Source organism: Cygnus olor, chromosome 27 (genome assembly GCF_009769625.2).
Source record: "Cygnus olor isolate bCygOlo1 chromosome 27, bCygOlo1.pri.v2, whole genome shotgun sequence".
Lineage (NCBI taxonomy): Eukaryota > Metazoa > Chordata > Aves > Anseriformes > Anatidae > Cygnus > Cygnus olor.
Window position 1 is genome coordinate 5,321,216 of NC_049195.1, and position 16,436 is coordinate 5,337,651.

General features: G+C 54.9%; 2 protein-coding genes across 5 annotated transcripts; both read left to right on the forward strand.

The window, feature by feature from the left end:
* Positions 1 to 5: 5 nt before the first annotated feature.
* Positions 6 to 9,151, forward strand: LOC121060561 (disintegrin and metalloproteinase domain-containing protein 18-like). 4 transcript variants are annotated; one of them, XM_040538466.1, is made up of 22 exons: positions 46 to 127; positions 705 to 764; positions 873 to 937; positions 1,227 to 1,288; positions 1,623 to 1,701; positions 2,004 to 2,080; positions 2,184 to 2,373; positions 2,523 to 2,579; positions 2,805 to 2,876; positions 3,716 to 3,882; positions 4,105 to 4,186; positions 4,290 to 4,426; positions 4,845 to 5,025; positions 5,267 to 5,356; positions 5,694 to 5,892; positions 6,295 to 6,403; positions 6,879 to 7,062; positions 7,308 to 7,388; positions 7,964 to 8,084; positions 8,244 to 8,400; positions 8,842 to 8,874; positions 8,955 to 9,150. In XM_040538466.1, exons 1-22 carry the CDS (start codon positions 82 to 84, stop codon positions 9,058 to 9,060), a joined length of 2,355 nt encoding a protein of 784 aa, XP_040394400.1. In that variant the 5' UTR covers positions 46 to 81; the 3' UTR covers positions 9,061 to 9,150. The 4 variants fall into 4 exon arrangements, with proteins under 4 accessions (XP_040394403.1, XP_040394401.1, XP_040394400.1 ...); XM_040538469.1 differs by lacking the exon at positions 705 to 764 and having other exon boundaries at positions 6 to 127; XM_040538467.1 differs by lacking the exon at positions 8,842 to 8,874 and having other exon boundaries at positions 43 to 127; positions 8,955 to 9,151.
* Positions 9,152 to 9,175: 24 nt separating this feature from the next.
* On the forward strand, positions 9,176 to 16,383 carry LOC121060378 (disintegrin and metalloproteinase domain-containing protein 2-like; the record flags this gene model as incomplete). The annotated part of the gene is made up of 19 exons (XM_040538094.1): positions 9,176 to 9,351; positions 9,430 to 9,508; positions 9,920 to 9,996; positions 10,120 to 10,297; positions 10,809 to 10,874; positions 11,118 to 11,189; positions 11,303 to 11,469; positions 11,589 to 11,670; positions 11,926 to 12,062; positions 12,169 to 12,349; positions 12,552 to 12,641; positions 13,102 to 13,300; positions 13,719 to 13,824; positions 14,134 to 14,317; positions 14,579 to 14,659; positions 14,797 to 14,905; positions 15,192 to 15,345; positions 15,517 to 15,594; positions 16,160 to 16,383. Coding segments are annotated over 18 exons (2,214 nt in total), but the record flags the coding sequence as incomplete, so codon positions are not given.
* Positions 16,384 to 16,436: the final 53 nt, after the last annotated feature.

The window sequence follows — 16,436 nt, forward strand, 5'->3', positions numbered from 1 at the left end:
GAACCTTTAAAAACAATAAACGGCCTTGGGAGCAGCCGCGCGTCCGCGCCTCTCTGCGGGGCCGTTACCGGGCGGGGCGCCATGGGGCAGCGCCTGGCGCTGCTGGCCGCGCTGCTGGCCGCGATCCGTGAGTGGGGCCGGGGCCGCCCGGGGGGACCGGAGCCCTCCGGTGGGGCCGGAGCCGCCCGAGTGCTGCCCGGGGCCGCAGGCGGCTCGGGCCGGCCGGGAATGGTCCCTCCCGGCATCGTGGCGGGGATGCTCGGGGGTGGTGGTGGGGGTGGTCCCTGGGGAGGGCTGGGGGCTCGTCTGCTGGGCTCTTTTCAACAAACGCGGAATCCAGCTTTTGGGGGTTCGGGGACTTCTCCGGGTACCCCCCTCCTCGCTAGCACGGGGGTCCTGGGTTTTGCCGACGTGCCACACGCGTGAAGTGGCACGGCGTCGGCAGCTGCGTGTGGAGCGCGGCACACGGACGGAGCAGGAGCGCTGTGGGGCCTGCTGAAGTGGACGCTTATTGCACGGCAGCCAGCGGCGTGTGGCTGGGCTCCCCGAGCCCCATTTCTGTTCCTGTTGCACGTTGGGCTGGGTGGGTCGGTTGAACAGGGGCTCGCTCTCATGCTCCCATCGTACAGTATTTATACTCCTGGGCTCCAGCAGGGCTGGGATCCAGCACTGGTACGTGCACATCCATTTGTTTTTTTCTATAGAAGTGTGCAGAAAAAGCAGGGCTGTTAGCCCTCTCCAGCCGGAGACCGTGCCAGCCCACGGTTTGTAAAAGTGCCTCTCACACACACACAATTCCAGCTGTGGCTGACAGGCACAACTGTGGCGGCATTCATCTGTGATGATAACTAAAAACCAAATTGTTTCTCTAGGCTCACAAATACCTTTGCACATCACAATTCCTCAGAGGTTACCCTCAAAAACAGCTGGAGAGACGGTACTTACGCAATTAAATTATTTAATGTTTGTGCTTGTGTGTGCAAGTGGACATACTGGTGCATGAAAATAGCGTGTAACAGTCATGGTGTGGCTGCTGCGGGGACAGTTTTGGGAAATGATGCTCTGCCTGCCCAGAAGTGTGTGTGTGTGTGTGTGGAGGGGAGGGTGTGAACAGATCTGTTGAGCTCCTGCAGTTGTCCTCAGCACTTGCAGACTGCCCTCTGAGCTTGCTTTTCTGCAGCCACTGTTCCTAATTCTTCCTTTCTCTGCTCTTCTGCACACACAAGGGCACGCTGTCCTACGTCCTCACGATAGAGGGGAGGCCGTACACCATTCACCTCCAGCAGCAGTAAGTGCCCTGGTGCTGCCCCGTCTGAGCACTGCTGGCTTGTGCGGTCCCACCGGAGGCCCAGCTGGCACGGGACGGTACCGGTCACCTGCAGAGGATGCGTGTTTGTGTGCCACGCACCCAAGTGCTGCGGGGCTGCAAGGGGCTGGAGCAGGGCTGGAGGGATGCTTGTGCCCATGACCGCAGGTGGCAGCGGGTTTTGGACCTGCAAGAAGCCCCAGCACCATCGGTGTGCAGTGCCTGCTGCAGGACCCAGTGCGAGCTTGAGAAGCTCCAGGTAAACACTCCTCAGGGTGTTTTCAGTGTTTCAGATTTTGCTGTATTTATGTTCTAGGTTCTTTTTACCTGATGATTTCAGAATTTACACATACAATGAGAAGGGATCTTTGTACTATGATTCGCCCCAGATCAAGGTAATGCTTTGTTCTTACGTTGGATTAATTGCGGGGTAGCCCTGCTCTTCAGTATATGGGGAGACGTCACCCCTTATTGCAGGGGAGCGGTACTTCCCTTCTTTCCCCTGTCCTTCAGCAGAGCTGGGTGGGACAGGGCCGTGCTTTGTCATAAGAATGCCCTGTCCTCACACTAGGATAGTGTGTAGATACTTGAGATTGTTTGTAGATACTTGAGCCAAAGTGAGATTGAACAAAATCCTCATGGTGCTGTTGCCTGACAGAGCTGCCTCTATGGCTCCCTTTGCTTTGCTGTGGTTTAGGGTGACTGCTACTACCGCGGGTACATCGAGGGCATCCCTGGCTCAGCGGTGACTCTCAGCACCTGCTCTGGGCTCAGGTACCAGGGCCACCTGCGCTGCCGTGCCGGTGCCCGCGGCTCCCCAGCCCTCCCCATCCCCTGCCGGGAGCCGGGGTTCCCAGCGGTGCCATACCCCTCGCAGGGGCTTGCTGCAGTTTGAGAATGCCAGCTACGGGATCGAGCCTCTGGTTAATTCACCTGCCTTCGAGCACTTCATTTATCAAATGAGCAACGAGAGCATGGCAGATTTCCTCTTGGCAAAGAGCCGCGCCGAGAGCGGGGCCAGGCCGGCAGTGCAGGAGGTCTCCTACAAAGCGCACACAGCTCTTGAAGTGAGTGCTTGCTGCCCTGTTGCTGGCACTGATGTCAGCATCAGTTCTGGTGTCTCTTGGTCCGTCAAAGAAGTTAGCTTTTCTTACATATCATGACTCAAATGGAGAAATGAATTAACAATGGTGAACTTTTTTTTTCTCTTTTCCAGTTACTGTCAAAGCACCACAGAGAGTTGGCGCTCCATTTAATTTTGGAAAGGAATTTGGTAGGTTTGCATCAGTCAGTTCCTGTTTTGTATTTATTTCCTTGGCTCTGGATAGAGCTGCTGCAGAGCTTTGCCATGGTCTTCCTTGTGGTCTTGCGTGGCTTTGTGCGGGCTGTAGCTTGTGGCTGTCCATCAGTCGGTAAAAGCCACTCAGTGAAAGGCCATGATAACTCTGTGTGCTTTGGCACGTCAATAATCTAGGCACAACCTCATGTCATATTTCAGTACAACTACCTGGGTGCAGACAAATACGTTGTGACGCAGAAGATAGTTCAGATCATCAGCTCTCTCAGCAGTGTAAGTTTTAACTATTCTTTAAATACTGCAATAGAAATTTTGGGCTTTTATTTCAGCCTACTAACAGCTAGGTATTGGTAGGATTTGTCTAATTTTTGAGAAGATAATAATTAAATGTGCTTTTTGATAATACTGAATCTCATCTTTTTATCTATTGATTTTTTAGTTTAGCCTGTCAGAAGCTCCAAGTTTCCCTAGGTCTTGTCTAGACAGGGTTAGGAGCTGTGGCAAAGTGTAAGGTTTTATCCTTTGCTGTCCAACACAAACACATGCTCTAACTTAGTGCTTCTCTAGAATAAATCAGTAGCTATTCCTAACATCACTTCAATACCATATTATCCTATAGTATAGTGTTCCACTGAGGGGTGATCATGCACGTGTGCATGTGCCAGAAGCCACCACTGCTTTTTTTCCCTGTGTCTGTCATAGGGGACTGATTTTTTTTTCCTGCCTGTGTACATAGCATATCCATTTGGATGAGTGATTTAAAATTGTAAGAAGTCTATTATCCCTGGTAACCCCAAAAATGCAGACAAGGACAATTTGTCCATTCTGCATGTTTCATTATTTAATATCTTTACTCATTGATAGGTTTTCTTTGGATTTATTAGATCCTGCTTCATAAACACTTTTTTCTTCTCTTTTGGACACATTGCTATTTCTATCTTTTTTTTTCTTTATTCTCTATACCTTTTTCATTATACACATACACAGCAGTAGATCAGTTGCCAACTGCTCCTATTTTCCTTAGGCAATGTGGCTACTAATAAGAATAAGCATTTAAATAGGGCATGAAATGAAACATATGTGAGTAGCCATTTCCCCTGTTTACTTTCCAGATGTTCAGTTCTCTTAACATGACCATTACCCTGTCCTCCATGGAGGTCTGGATGGACAAGAATAAATTTCAGACAGGGTTGAATGGAGAAGAAGTGTTGATGCAGTTGCTGAAGTGGAAGATGACCAGCGCTGCTCTGCGGCCCTACGAAGTGCCCTATCTACTGCTGTAAGAATAGAGGGTCGTTATTATTTCAGAGCAGACAGTAGTGAGCTGTAAAATTCATGTACTTTGGAACTCTAGACTTTGCTAGGGCTTAGATGCTTCTTGTGGAAGTGAGGTGGGGATGCAGTGAGGACCAAACAAGAGCTCCCCCTGCCCAGCGTGGCCTGGGGGCCTTGACCCGGAGCCGCTGAGGCTTGAAGGCCAGAGAGAGCTCTTGCGTTTTAGGTACCGGGACCGAGCTTCCTACGTGGGTGCGACCATTCCAGACAAGGCGTGTCAGAGGGATGCTTCGGGTGCAGTGGCCGTGGTACGAGGCCTGTGGCCGGGACCGAGCTGGCACCGTGGCCCTGGGGTGGGGCTGGGTGCCTGTGGGGCAGTGCCGCCACCAGTGCCCGGCTCTGCCCCCCCAGTACCAGCGCAGCGTGACCCTGGAGTCGTTCTCCGTCCTCCTGGCCCAGATGCTGGCCCGCAGCTTGGGCATGAGCTACGACAACAACAGGGGCTGCCGCTGCCCCGGGCACATCTGCGTCATGGACTCGGAGGCGCTGTGAGTTCCTCGCGGCCCTTTGCGGCCTTCACCTGCCAGAGACACAGGGCGTTGTGAGGAGGATGGCACGGTGTGCCTCGGACGTGGGTGCCCTCCTATCACAAATAGCAGAGTAACACAGAGATATCTGCTGTTCTTGCTCTGGGAAAGGAAAAAAAGAATAAATAGCGATTTGATGGTTACATCGAAAAGCAAAGCTTTTCTTTCCAAAAGCAAGATATTTCCGAATGCTTCTCATCCTTACTAATAGCACATGTTAAAGGCAGGTTTGCCAACGAGCTGAAAGGCCCCTGGGGACTGCTTGTCCTGCCTCGTGCTCACCCACGAGCAAGTTCTCAAACTGAACAGAGATGTTAAGAAATGGAACGGTGGTGGATGTGTTGGCACGTACACAAGTAGGGATAATCCTTTGTTTTAGACGTGTCAGTGGGGCAAAATCCTTCAGCAGCTGCAGCGTTGAAGACTTTGAGAACTTCCTCAAGCAGAATCCAGAGTGCCCTTTCATCAGGGTTGTCCAGAGGGGCCCGCTCTCCAGGGCGGCTGTCTGCGGCAACGGTGTGATAGAGCACGGCGAGCAGTGCGACTGCGGCTCCGTGGCGGTGAGTGCCGGGCAGCAGGGGGCTGGGGTGTCCCCCGCCCTCAGGAACAGCCCCAAACGTGGACTGGAGGTGGTCCGGGGGTTCATAATGCACCTCTGTGGCCATGCATGGATGTGCAGCTGTCCTCTTCCCTTGGGGCCCCCGAGGCGTGCTGTTTGTTAGGGGGATGGGGGCCAGGGCAAGTGGTTGTCTGGCAGGTGAGGAGATGGGAAGCAGGGAAGGGTTCATGGTGTGCTTGCAGGCATGTGCGGTGGACAAATGCTGCACTTCCCAGTGCAAGCTCAAACTGGGCGTGAAGTGTTCCTCAGGACGGTGCTGTGAAAATTGCCAGGTAAGGCATGTTCATAATTATCAGAAGTTAAGGCCATTTTTGAGGTCTGGAGATGTAGTATTTACTGTAGTAGGACTATAAGCCAGCTTACTGGTTTTGCTGATGGTCACCTCCAAAAAACTTAACAATATTGGTGCTGCCTTTTGCCTTTAGCAAGATGAGCACATTCCCTGGCATATAATGTATGGACAAGATAGCATCCAGGGGATGGGGATGGGCTGTGCGGGGAGCTGAGTGCCCAGCAGTGGTCCTGGCACTGGGAAGCTGTTGCAGAGGGTCCTTGCACCGATGGGTGCCTGAGGATGGAGAGAGGAACAATTTCTGCCTCTCTCACCAGTTTAAAGCGAAAAACTCGCTGTGTCGCCCTCCCGCCGACGTGCAGTGCGACCTGGCTGAGTACTGCAACGGGTCCTCCGCGTCCTGCCCCCCCGATTTCTACGTGCAGGATGGGCACGACTGCGAGCACGGCACCGGGTACTGCTACAAGGGACGCTGCCAGTCTGCTGACCTGCAGTGCCGGAGGCTCTACGGGACAGGTAGCGGGGCGGCTCTGCTTTCGTCAGCAAGGACTGGGAATGCCAGTGCAGACTCAAATGCAGTATGCTTAGTGCTGGGTTTCCTGCGCTTGTGGCGAGGGAAAAGGAATGGGCCATAGGAGGGTGATGGTTTACGTGAGGATTTCAGGCTGAATGTTGACACACAGCCAGCCATACATCTGGGCAGAGAACAAGCCACAGAAATACCCAGATTTTGTGGACAGTCTCTGGGACTTTTCCAGCAATTCCATTGTCTGCAAGGTCTGTCCTGCAACTTGAACGTGGGCAGATAGTGATGTAGCCACATTTTACTCCATCAGATACAAGAACTGATAAATGTTAAAGCCATATTCTAATCTGTATTACCCTCAGTTATAATCAGTATTATTTCCAAACTTCCAGGTGCCAAAAATGCTCCTTTGGCTTGTTATGAAGAAGTCAACAGCCAGCAGGATAGGTTTGGCCACTGTGGTAATCACCCAAAGGATGGGTACCAGCCCTGCTCTTGGCTGTAGGTTTCAAGGGAGAGGGAAGTGTTTAACTGAGAACACGTTTAATTTGTGCTTCCCTTTACTGTTGATGCAAAGTGTAAAAATCTGTCAGAAGCTTCGTCAGTAGGGTTTTCTCCTGCATGGCTGCCTTTTCTTCCACTATTGGCTCTAGCCGCTCTTCAAAGAGACGGTGATGCTGGGCAGGTCTTTGTCCTGATGGATAAGGGACACGTAGGGGTGAGCAGAGCGCTCCATGGTGGGCATGACAAATGTTTACCCGTGGCATAGCTCGAGGCGTGGGGGGGGCACTGGAGACTTGCAGGGGGTTGAGAAGCAACTTCATCGACCACCCAACTGTGCAAGCAGCCGGTGGGCTTGTGTGCTTATTTCATTTAAATCTCCCTCCCTGAATTGTGCACCTCAGTGCCTCCAGCATTGTGGTCAATCAGATGCTGTGCCCACTCTTTTAATTTACTGTGCTAATGAATTTTTTAGGAATCTGGGATGTGGAAAGCTAGTATGTACATACCCGAATCATATTCCCTTCACAAAAGTTAAGGGTGCCATCATTTATGCTCAAGTGCAAGAACATCTGTGTGTGTCTTTTGATTTTATGCGCGGACCGACAGTGCAAGATCCTCTCCTGGTTAAAGATGGTACAAAATGTGGTCCTAGAAAGGTAAGAAATGTTTTGAGAGCGTGGAAATGACATACAATTATCACAACTGCAACAGTTCTAGAAATAGTTGCCACTTTGCAGTATAATTTAAAGGTGGTTTGTACTTACATTTTTGGTAATTATTACATGTGCCATTGACTTACTGATCATTGTTTGAACCTAGGAATCTTTTTTAGAGTAATGGCTAGCATGACAAAGAGTGATGGGAAAGTATCCAGCAGAATTTTTTCCTTTTGGACTTTCAGGTTTGTGTGAATGGCACATGCCACCCACATTCAGTCCTGAAGTATGACTGCAATGTGAAGACTAAATGCCATGGGCATGGAGTAAGTAACAGTGCTGTTAGGGTGGTCTTGTCATGTTGATTGATATTGCTGAAGAAGAGAGAGAGGATCTTCTCATGTGCCTACAGTGGCTTGCTTGGGACTTGGCTAAACCTGTGTTTTGGGCTAAGACTCGTCCTCCAAAATTGTTATGCAGCAACTGTGGGAGAAAATAAGTGAGAATACCTAATGTACTTTCCGTTCCAAGACCAAATATAAATGAGATGAGGGAAGGTGGAGTATTTGCTTGTCTAGATTAGCAGAAAACTGGAAGAGGAGTACCTAAAGAGGATTTAACTGCACATAATTGAAATAGTGTTGGAAATGACCAGTGTACTTGTGCAAGGTGAGAGGCAGCCTGGGGAGCAGTGGAGCAGGACACAGGGGAAGCCCAGTCAGGGGTGTCCAGCAGCAGTGCCAAGTGGCACTAGTGTCTGGCTATGACCGCAGCATGGGGCTTGCACTGGTCTGCGTGTGAGGAGTGGGTAGGAAAACGGTGCGAGTGAAAGCTTAGCAGTGCTCCTTAGTACAAGTTTTTACAGGTGGGGAATGTTTTCTTCCCACCCTGGTGTTTGAAGGTGTGCAATAACAAAAAGAACTGCCACTGCAGCCCGGGCTGGAACCCGCCCCAGTGCAAGACTTGGGGATCTTCGATAGGCGGCAGCATCGACAGCGGGCAGCAGCTGCGGGGCCATGACGGTGAGTCCTGCGCAGCAGCTCTGGGTGCCCAGCGGTTTTACCGGGGGCAGTGGCTGCCCCCATGGTCCCAGAAACAGCCTCGTCGGTCTTGTGACAGAGCAGACGCCCTTGGCATCGCCTGGCCCTTACCCGGAGTTGTGCGTGTGGTTCTCTCCCTAGATACTGTCACAAAAAGCTTTCCTAAGGGCACGCTGAAAAATTGGCTGCTGCTGGTCCTCTGCATTCTCATCCCCATCCTTATTTGCTGCATCATCCTGATTAAGAAGTGGACCCAGCTGATGAGACGCTGTGCGAGGAACAGATCGCAAAGTGATGCGTAAGTTAATGTTGGTTACTGCGAGTCCCCCGTTCTGGGTGGGGGAGATAGGCAGGGGTTTGTGGCAGCGAGGGGTTTGTGGATGCATTTTGTCCAGATGTGAAGGAGAAGAGCAGGTGGGAGAGAGCATGGGCACGCGGGGAGCAGGGGGGAGCAGGGTTGGGTCAGGACATGGAGCGCATTGTCCTCCTCCCGTCCCTCCAAGCACTTGCACGCTTCCCAGAGGGGTGCAGGCATGCTCCTCGGGGGTTACCTCTGCAACGTGGCGGCGGGTCCCCGCCTGACCTCGCTCTCCCCAAGTACCGGGGCCTCCGGCAGGGCTCACACCTGCATGCGGGGAGCGGGTGGGCGCGCGTTCCGGGGAAGCGTGCGTTTCTGGGGCCCGCGGGGCGCAGCCAGCAGCGGGTGCCCGGCGCCCTCACGCCCGCCCCGCGCCCCCAGGTCGGAGGCCGGCAGCCTGCCCGGCTGGGAGAGGTGAGACAGCCCCGCGCCCGGCGGGCGGTGCGGAGCCCAGCGGGGCCGGGGCTGAGCCGCCCCCCTGCGCTCCCCCGCAGCTCCACCACCGAGGAGAGCGGCAGCGAAGCGGGGACGGAGTCGGAGCCGGGGCCGGAGCCTCCCTCGGAGCGGGGGCCGTGCCGGGGCGGGCGCCGCGGGCAATAAAATAAAGGCGCTGGGGGCAGCCGCGCGTCCGCGCCTCTCTCGGGGCCGTTGGCGGCGGCCGTTGGCGGCGGCGATGCGGGCGGCGCTGGGGCTGGTGGTGGCGCTGGGGCTGGTGGTGGCGCTGGGGCTGGTGGTGGCGCTGGGGCTGCCGGCGCGGGGCCTCGGCCCCGGGGGAGCGGTGCCCGGGCAGCCCCGGTCCCCGGCGCAGCCCCGCCGCCGAGCCCCGCAGCGCGCCCGCGCCTACAGCATCCCCATCGCGGGCACCCCCCGCACCGTGCGCCTGCGGCAGCAGTGAGTGGGGGCACGGCCGCGGGGCGCTGCGGGGCGCCGAGCGGGGACCCCAGGGCTCCGTCTGTGCTCTGTGCGCAGAGTGTTCTTGCCAGAGGATCTCCGGATTTATACGGACGGCCGAGGGGGGCTGGCGAAATCCGAGCTTGCGCGTGTCGAGGTACGATATGCCCCGCGATTTTGGGAAGAAGCGTGCGGTGAGGTTTCCTTCTGCAGGGATGCTCTGTAGACCTCTTGCTCGCCTCGGGCACTGATCCACTCCGGGCAGCCCTGGTGAGGGTGTGCATCAGCTCACACCCCGCTGCAGCCATCACGAGTTCCCAGGGACAGTGAGGAGCTGATGAAGGGATGAAGACCAAGCAGTGGTCAGTGCAGGTGTCTGCTCCCAGGGGAGCCCGCAGTGCCGTGCTTCTCCCATGTGCGCTGCGTGCTCCCACCGGGAGCCCGTCCTCTGTAGGGACAGGGACCATGGCACAGGTAGCAGCAAGGTCTGGCGCCTTGCACGCTGCCACATGCTCCAGGTCTCGAGGAAGGAGGCACCACGCTGCAGACGCGGCTTTACTCCTTCCAGCGCGACTGCTTCTACGAAGGCTACGTGGAGGGTTTCCCAGGATCGCTCGTGGCACTTAGCACTTGCTCTGGACTGAGGTAAGCCCTGGGCTGCCTTTGCCCTGCAGCACAGGCACTAGCAAGAGCACCAGGCTCTGTTGGTATCAGTGGTGGTGGGCTGGCGGAGGAGCCATTCCTGCCACTTGCGCCTTTGCTTTGCAGCGGGGTCCTGCAGCTCGCAAATACCAGCTATGGGATCAGACCTTTGGAGGCTGCAGGTGGGTATCAGCACCTCATTTATCAAATGCGGAATGAAAATGTAGAGACGCAGCTGCTTGCAGAAAACAGCTCCCTTGCCTGGGCTGCAGAGGTGTCACCGGAGCCGTGGGAAGGAGCAGCAGTGAGTACACCTCGAGGCCGTGGGGTTTTGGTGCAGTTGTAGCAGTAGGCTTGTGAAATCTTTAGCTGAAGGGTGCCTCAGTTTGTGCAGTAGTTTTTGTTCCTGTGTGTATTTGGTACATCCAATGCTAAAGGGCTTCGTGACTCACCGGTGCTAAGGACCAGGTCAGGACGGGGGTCTGATGGCAGCGCAGGCTCAGCCCGGGTGAGTGGGATGGGGCTTCCTTGCAGCTGCAAGGAGTTCTGCAAACTTCTGTTGCTGTGAATACAGCCTGGATCTGTGGCTGATGTTATTGTGTTGTGGATTATGGAAGGAATGTTTTCCTAGAAGTTTGGTACTGTTTGTGCTACAGCTCCAAATCGTTGTGGAGCCCATTAATTGAGTGTGGAACTAAATGTCTCTTCCGCAAGTTGATACAAATTGCAGAGGGTAGTCGCTCTGGTACTTTATGGGGGTATTTTTGTTGCTGTTTAGTTTGCTGTGGTTTGTTTTGGGTTTGTATTTCCCTAAGGGCAAGGAAGCTGTCCACAGATCCCCACGATATCTGGAAATGCATGCAGTTTTGGACAAAGCTCTGGTGAGTCTTTGCATCCTCTCTATCATAAATTGTTTTCTCTAGGAAAAAACTGCAACAATTTCAGAGCTTCACAGAACATCAAGGGAAGTGTGCATGGGGCTTGACAGTCTCCATGAAATGGAAACTAACTCCCTTGGGCATGGATAATAATATGTTATGACAGGAGCTGCAGTGAGCCCTGGAGAGCTGGTCCTGCTGCCTCGCACAGTGCACTCAGATGCTCTTGTGTCTGTTGTCTTTCAGTATGACTACATGGGAGCAGACAAGGGTGCCGTGACAGCCAAGATAGTCCAGCTTTTCAGCTACGTGAACAGCGTGAGTTGCTTTTGGTTGTGCGTGGCAAATGTGTTGCAGTGGTATGGAAAAGCACGTGGGAAACTGTTGAGCAGCTGGGCTCTGGACCAGCCGTGGTGTCTGTCTGCTTCCAGATGTTTACACGCCTCAATCTGACGATAGTACTCTCTTCACTGGAGTTTTGGACAGAAAAGAACAAAATTCCTACCACAGGAGATGCTGAGGAGTTGCTGCAGAGATTTTTGCAGTGGAAAAACATACATCGTGTTTTGCGGCTACAGGACATAACGTTCTTATTCGTGTAAGAAGGGGATGGCTGTGTTAGCTGGCATGGGAATGAGGAGTAGGATGGTGTCGATACAGCAGCATGAGCATACACATGAGCAGCATGTGTAGGGCTCAGTCTGCCCTGTTCCTCAGTTACAGGGAGCAGTCCCCTTCCGTGGTGGCATCTTCTGCGAAGAAGCTGTGTCTCAAGAACCATGCTGGAGGGGTTGCCTTGGTACGCAGCCTGTTTGTACCCCTAGCCTCCCGTGTGTTGGCACGGTGCTGAGCTGTGCCTCCAGGTGGGCCCACGCCTACCCAAAGGGCGAGGAACGCTGGCAGCAGGTGCTGCTCCGGTGGGCATGGAGCCCCTGGGGCGATGGAGCAGGGACCCCAGGGCTGTCAGTGCCTCACAGCCCACTGGAGCCCCGAGGCAGAGCGTGAGTTTGCTGCAAGGACAGCGCTCTGAGGTCTGCCCTTGTTGCCCTCGCAGTACCGAAGCGCTATGACACTGGAGGCGTTCTCGGTTGTCGTGGCCCAGCTGCTGGGGCTCAGCCTGGGGATGGTGTATGACGACCCCGGGAGCTGTCACTGCGCGGGAGCCGCCTGCATAATGCAGCCCAGTGCGGTGTAAGGCTCCCCGTCCTCGCAGCGTGCCCGGGGTTTGCAGGGTGAAGCCCCAGGTGCTCTGTCCGTGCCGCCCATGTGGGCGCCAGCCTTGTCCTCTGGCTTACAGGCACTCGGCTGGCACCAAAGCCTTCAGCAGCTGCAGCATAAGAGACTTTCAGCGTTTTCTTGCCACTGGAGAAGGGCAGTGTCTGTTGAACAGGCCAACGATGGACGTGTCGTATAAAGCTCCTGTGTGTGGCAATAAAGTGGTGGAGCCAGGAGAGGCTTGTGACTGCGGGTCAGCAGAGGTTAGTTGTGAGCCTCGGTACAGCAGGAAAGAGCCAAGTCCCGCACCCCCCGGGGAAGAGCTCTCCAAAGAGGGGTGTGAATCTCATGCCTCATCAGGAGGCTGCAGACGGCTGCTGCTGAGGGGAAGCCCGAGCTCTGCCGAGCTCCTGTACCCGCAGGAGAGGTGTGAGCTCTCCTGACTGCCTGTGCTGGTACCTCCAGGAGTGCCGGCGCGATCTGTGTTGTACTGTGGGGTGCAAAAGGAGGAAAGGGGTGCAGTGCCTGTCAGGACCGTGCTGCTGGAAGTGCAAGGTAAGCTGTGCAGCAGCAGTGGGCACGCTCAGGAATAGCCTTCACATGTGCAGAGCATGCGTAATGGGACTCGGTGGGGAAAAGTGGCTGCATCTCCAGCTGCAAGTACTGGCTGTTCTGCTGATGTGAGGGGTCGGAGAGAGCACAGGGGTGAGTGAAGTGAGCTGTGTGATGTAGTGTTGCCAGTGAAGTGCCTTTGTGTCAAGAAGGTGTTTTTAAGGAGCAGGTACCATGCCTTCTCCTGAAGTACTAAGATGAAGGATATGTCAAGTGTACAGACGTGTTAATGTTGCAGGGGTAAACCTGGTTTGTGGAGAGCTTTGAAATTGTGTGGGTAGATTTTTCCCAATCCTGATCTAAACTGTAAAGCCAATATTTGCTTTGCACTAGGAAATCTGTTCTGTTGTCTGTGAGTGCATGTGCTATGCAAAGCTCCTCTTGTTCTGCCTCTTTCCACTAGTTTGTGAAAAGTGGCACGTTGTGTAGAACCAGCCCCGAGGACGAGTGTGAGCTGAAGGAATATTGCAACGGCACCTCTGGGGAGTGCACGCCCAACCAGTGGGTGATGGACGGGCATCCCTGCAGCAGGAACACCGCCTTTTGCTACAGAGGAGTTTGCCAGACAGCTGACAAGCAGTGTCAGGAGATCTTCGGCAAAGGTAAGGGCAACAGGTTGCTGGGGGGGGGCTGTTTGTTGTGCACGAAATGTAAGGCTGTGGACAAGAATCATCGAAATAGGAGACCCTGGCAGCCCAGCCTGTGTGCAGGCAAAAACAGGCAGCAAGCGTGGAGGAAAACGTGTGTTGGGAAGTCTCTTGACTTCAGTCTTGTACCACAGAGCTGACAGGCAGGCTGTGGTGAGGCTGGTTGGCAGCTGCAGCACTATACAGCAGCAGCAGGCTGTTGGGAGCACGGCGGGGAGAGCGCTGTGTCCAGGCTCCTGCACGGCCACGGCACGCAGTGCCTGTGAGAGCAGGCAGCCCTCAGCATCATCAGGTGGCCCCAGCAGTGATGTCCAGCCCTGAGGTGGAGAGAGAGGCCTTTTGCCAGTCTGTGAGTGATGGTATGTGTTTGCAGGGGCCAAAAACGGACCCTTGGCCTGCTACGAGGAAATTAATGGCCAAAGGGACAGAATGGGACACTGCGGCTCCAATCACAGCGGGTACCACAGCTGTGCATGGAAGTAAGTGCTGTAGGAACGCCAGGGGCCTCTGGCTAGGTCCGTGACAGCAGGGAGCCCGGCTGCACTGCAGGGCAGGACGGGAGCACGGACGTGTTGCCCTCACCACCGGGAAGGAGCGCGCTGTCCCAGGGTGTGTGGGCTGTGAGGCAGATGAGAGAAAGGCCCATGGCAGACATAAGCATGCCATGTCCGTGTGCTGCAAATCGGCTGTTTGGGATCTGTTCTCCAAGCCCTCAGTGCGACCGACGGAGAGGAACAGAAGGATGAAGGTGGCTTGTGTGAAGTCCTCTGCTCTCCATGCCTTTGCAGGAATCTCCAATGTGGGAAGCTCGTCTGCGAATATCCAGGTAATGTGCCTTTCACCAAGGAGAAGGCTGCGGTGATTTATGCTCGGGTGCAGAACACGCTGTGCGTCACACTGGACTACATGAAGCCTCCCACGGAGAGGGACCCAATGCTGGTGAAGAATGGCACTGTCTGCGGCGACCACAAGGTAAGTGGTCCTTAGACGTGCTGTGGCTCTCTTGTGAAGAGGAGGACTTGCAGAAAGTGTTTCTGCGGTAGTGGCGTCGGAGACCCACAGGCAGTCAGTGGCTTTTCCATTGGTTGCATCCTGAATGGGTTGGGATTGGTGTGTGGATTGTGCAAACCCCATCGGATGGGGTCAGGCTTGAAACCCGTGTCTCTCCCAAGTAGGAGATGGGTGTTACTGCCCGTTGCGTGCTGTCTGCTGACCCCTACATTTGTGTTTTAGATCTGCATGAAACAGAAGTGTGTGTCTGCTGCTGTCTTGAACTATAATTGTGACATAAAGACAAAATGCAACAATCACGGGGTAAGTGACAGTGCCACATGTCCTTGTTTTTTTTGGACCATTCCACTCTCCCAAGATGCAGCTTGCAAAAGCGAGCAAATGTGTTCATGATCTTTTGTAGCTGATATAAATAATTTCTCCCCCTCTCTGTCACACAGGTGTGCAATAACAAAGGGACTTGCCATTGCCATCCTGGCTGGAAGCCACCGAATTGCCGGGAGAAAGCAGGGAGGCAGGGAGGGAGCAAAGACAGCCCCTTCAGTGCTGGTGAGCAGCGAGGGCAGTGACCCTGCTTGGTTGTGGAGAAGGAGAAAAGAAATAGGGCAGGTGTTGGAGCAGAATAACAGAATTGCAGACCCTTGAGGTGGGAGGGGACCTCTGCAGGTCTTCTCCAGCATCCTTGCTCAAGCAGGGCCACCTAGCCGCCCCCCCCCCCCCCCCAGGCCTAAGTTGCTGCCGTTCCCTTTTCTGGCTGTGGCTCGCACAGGGGGGAGCATTGTTGTCCTGAGAAGTGCGCTGCTGTGGGCTGAAGGAGGTTGTTTCCTGTGCCTAGATGAAGCAGGCCTGCAGAACAAGGACCCGCTGAAGATGTGGCTGCTTCTCACCTTCTGCCTCTTTGTGCCCGTCCTCATAGGGCTCATCCTCATGGTGGTGAAGAGAAAGGAGCTGAGGCAGTGCCTCTCCACGGAGCAGCTGGAAATAGACGAGTAAGTCTGCTCCCCTCGCCTCGGCCTCAGATGCAGTCATAGGTGACAGCAAAGCCAGAGCCTGGACCTGGGCCCTTGCCATGCGGTGTGCGTGAGGAGGGGAGAGGAGAGGGAAGGCAGCGCTGTTGGGCTTGGTGACTTAGGGCAACTCCCTTCCTGCTCCCACCCTAGGTTTGAAGATAAAGAAAGCACTGAGGAGGAAGGGAGCGTGTTGGATGCACGGCAGCATAGCAGGAGAGGACTTTAAATGTAAGTCGTTGCCAAAGTCACCCAAGTTTTGTGCTGATGTTGTAAACAGAGTCTGCATGTGGTGGCACAGCTGGCAGTGGAAACCAGGGAAAGGGAGCAGTTTGTGTGCCTCTGCACCAGCACGTAGGGGGTGTTAGGGGGAGCGTCAAGGTGAGGGCACTGCAGGTGGCCTGGGCATCGCAGCAGAGGGCAGGCAGCAGGTTCCTGGCTACTGGCAGTTTCCGCAGCACATCGGCTCCCAGGCACCAACAGACGTGGCCAGGGAGGTCGCGGGAGCTGGAGAGGGCAGTCACGAGGTGGCAGCCGGTCAAATGTCCTTGGGACGTGGCTGCAGATGACAGCCAGGAGGTGACGAACTCTGTGTGACGGAGCGGAGAAGCTTGCGAGGTGCTCCCTGGGATGGGAGGAGCGGGTGCACGGTGGGGTGGCTGCTGCAGCTCATGGGGCAGGTCTCAGGGTGGTGCCGTGTCACACACGGGGGGCAGGCAGGGTCTGGGGGTGCCGAGGTCGCTGCGTGAGGGGCTGGTGGAGACTAACGGGCATCCCTGTTGTGTGTGCTTGGCAGCTGCCTGTGGGGTTCTGGACTTTGGGGAGCACTGGAAGGAAGACGCAGCAGCACAGCGCACGGACAGAGACGTTTGTGGTCCCAGGCTTGGGATTTAACCCACAACAGCCACGTGGCCCCCCCCCTTGGGGCTGTGTGCTGGGGGTGTTGAAGCCTGTCTGGGGGATGCTAAGTCTGTAGTTTGTGTTTTTGTGTGTGTTGTTCAATAAAAGGTGTTTCTGATGCCTGAGTCCCGTGATCCTTGTGGAGCAACGCAGTGCCAGGAGAGCCAGGGAGG

Coding starts and splice junctions, on each gene's coding strand:
- LOC121060561 (XM_040538466.1), top strand. CDS start 82: ATGGGGCAGCGCCTGGCGCTGCTGGCCGCGCTGCTGGCCGCGATCC. Junction 7,063..7,307: donor CAAAATGTGGTCCTAGAAAG/GTAAGAAATGTT, acceptor TTGGACTTTCAG/GTTTGTGTGAATGGCACATG. Junction 8,401..8,841: donor AACAGATCGCAAAGTGATGC/GTAAGTTAATGT, acceptor CCGCGCCCCCAG/GTCGGAGGCCGGCAGCCTGC.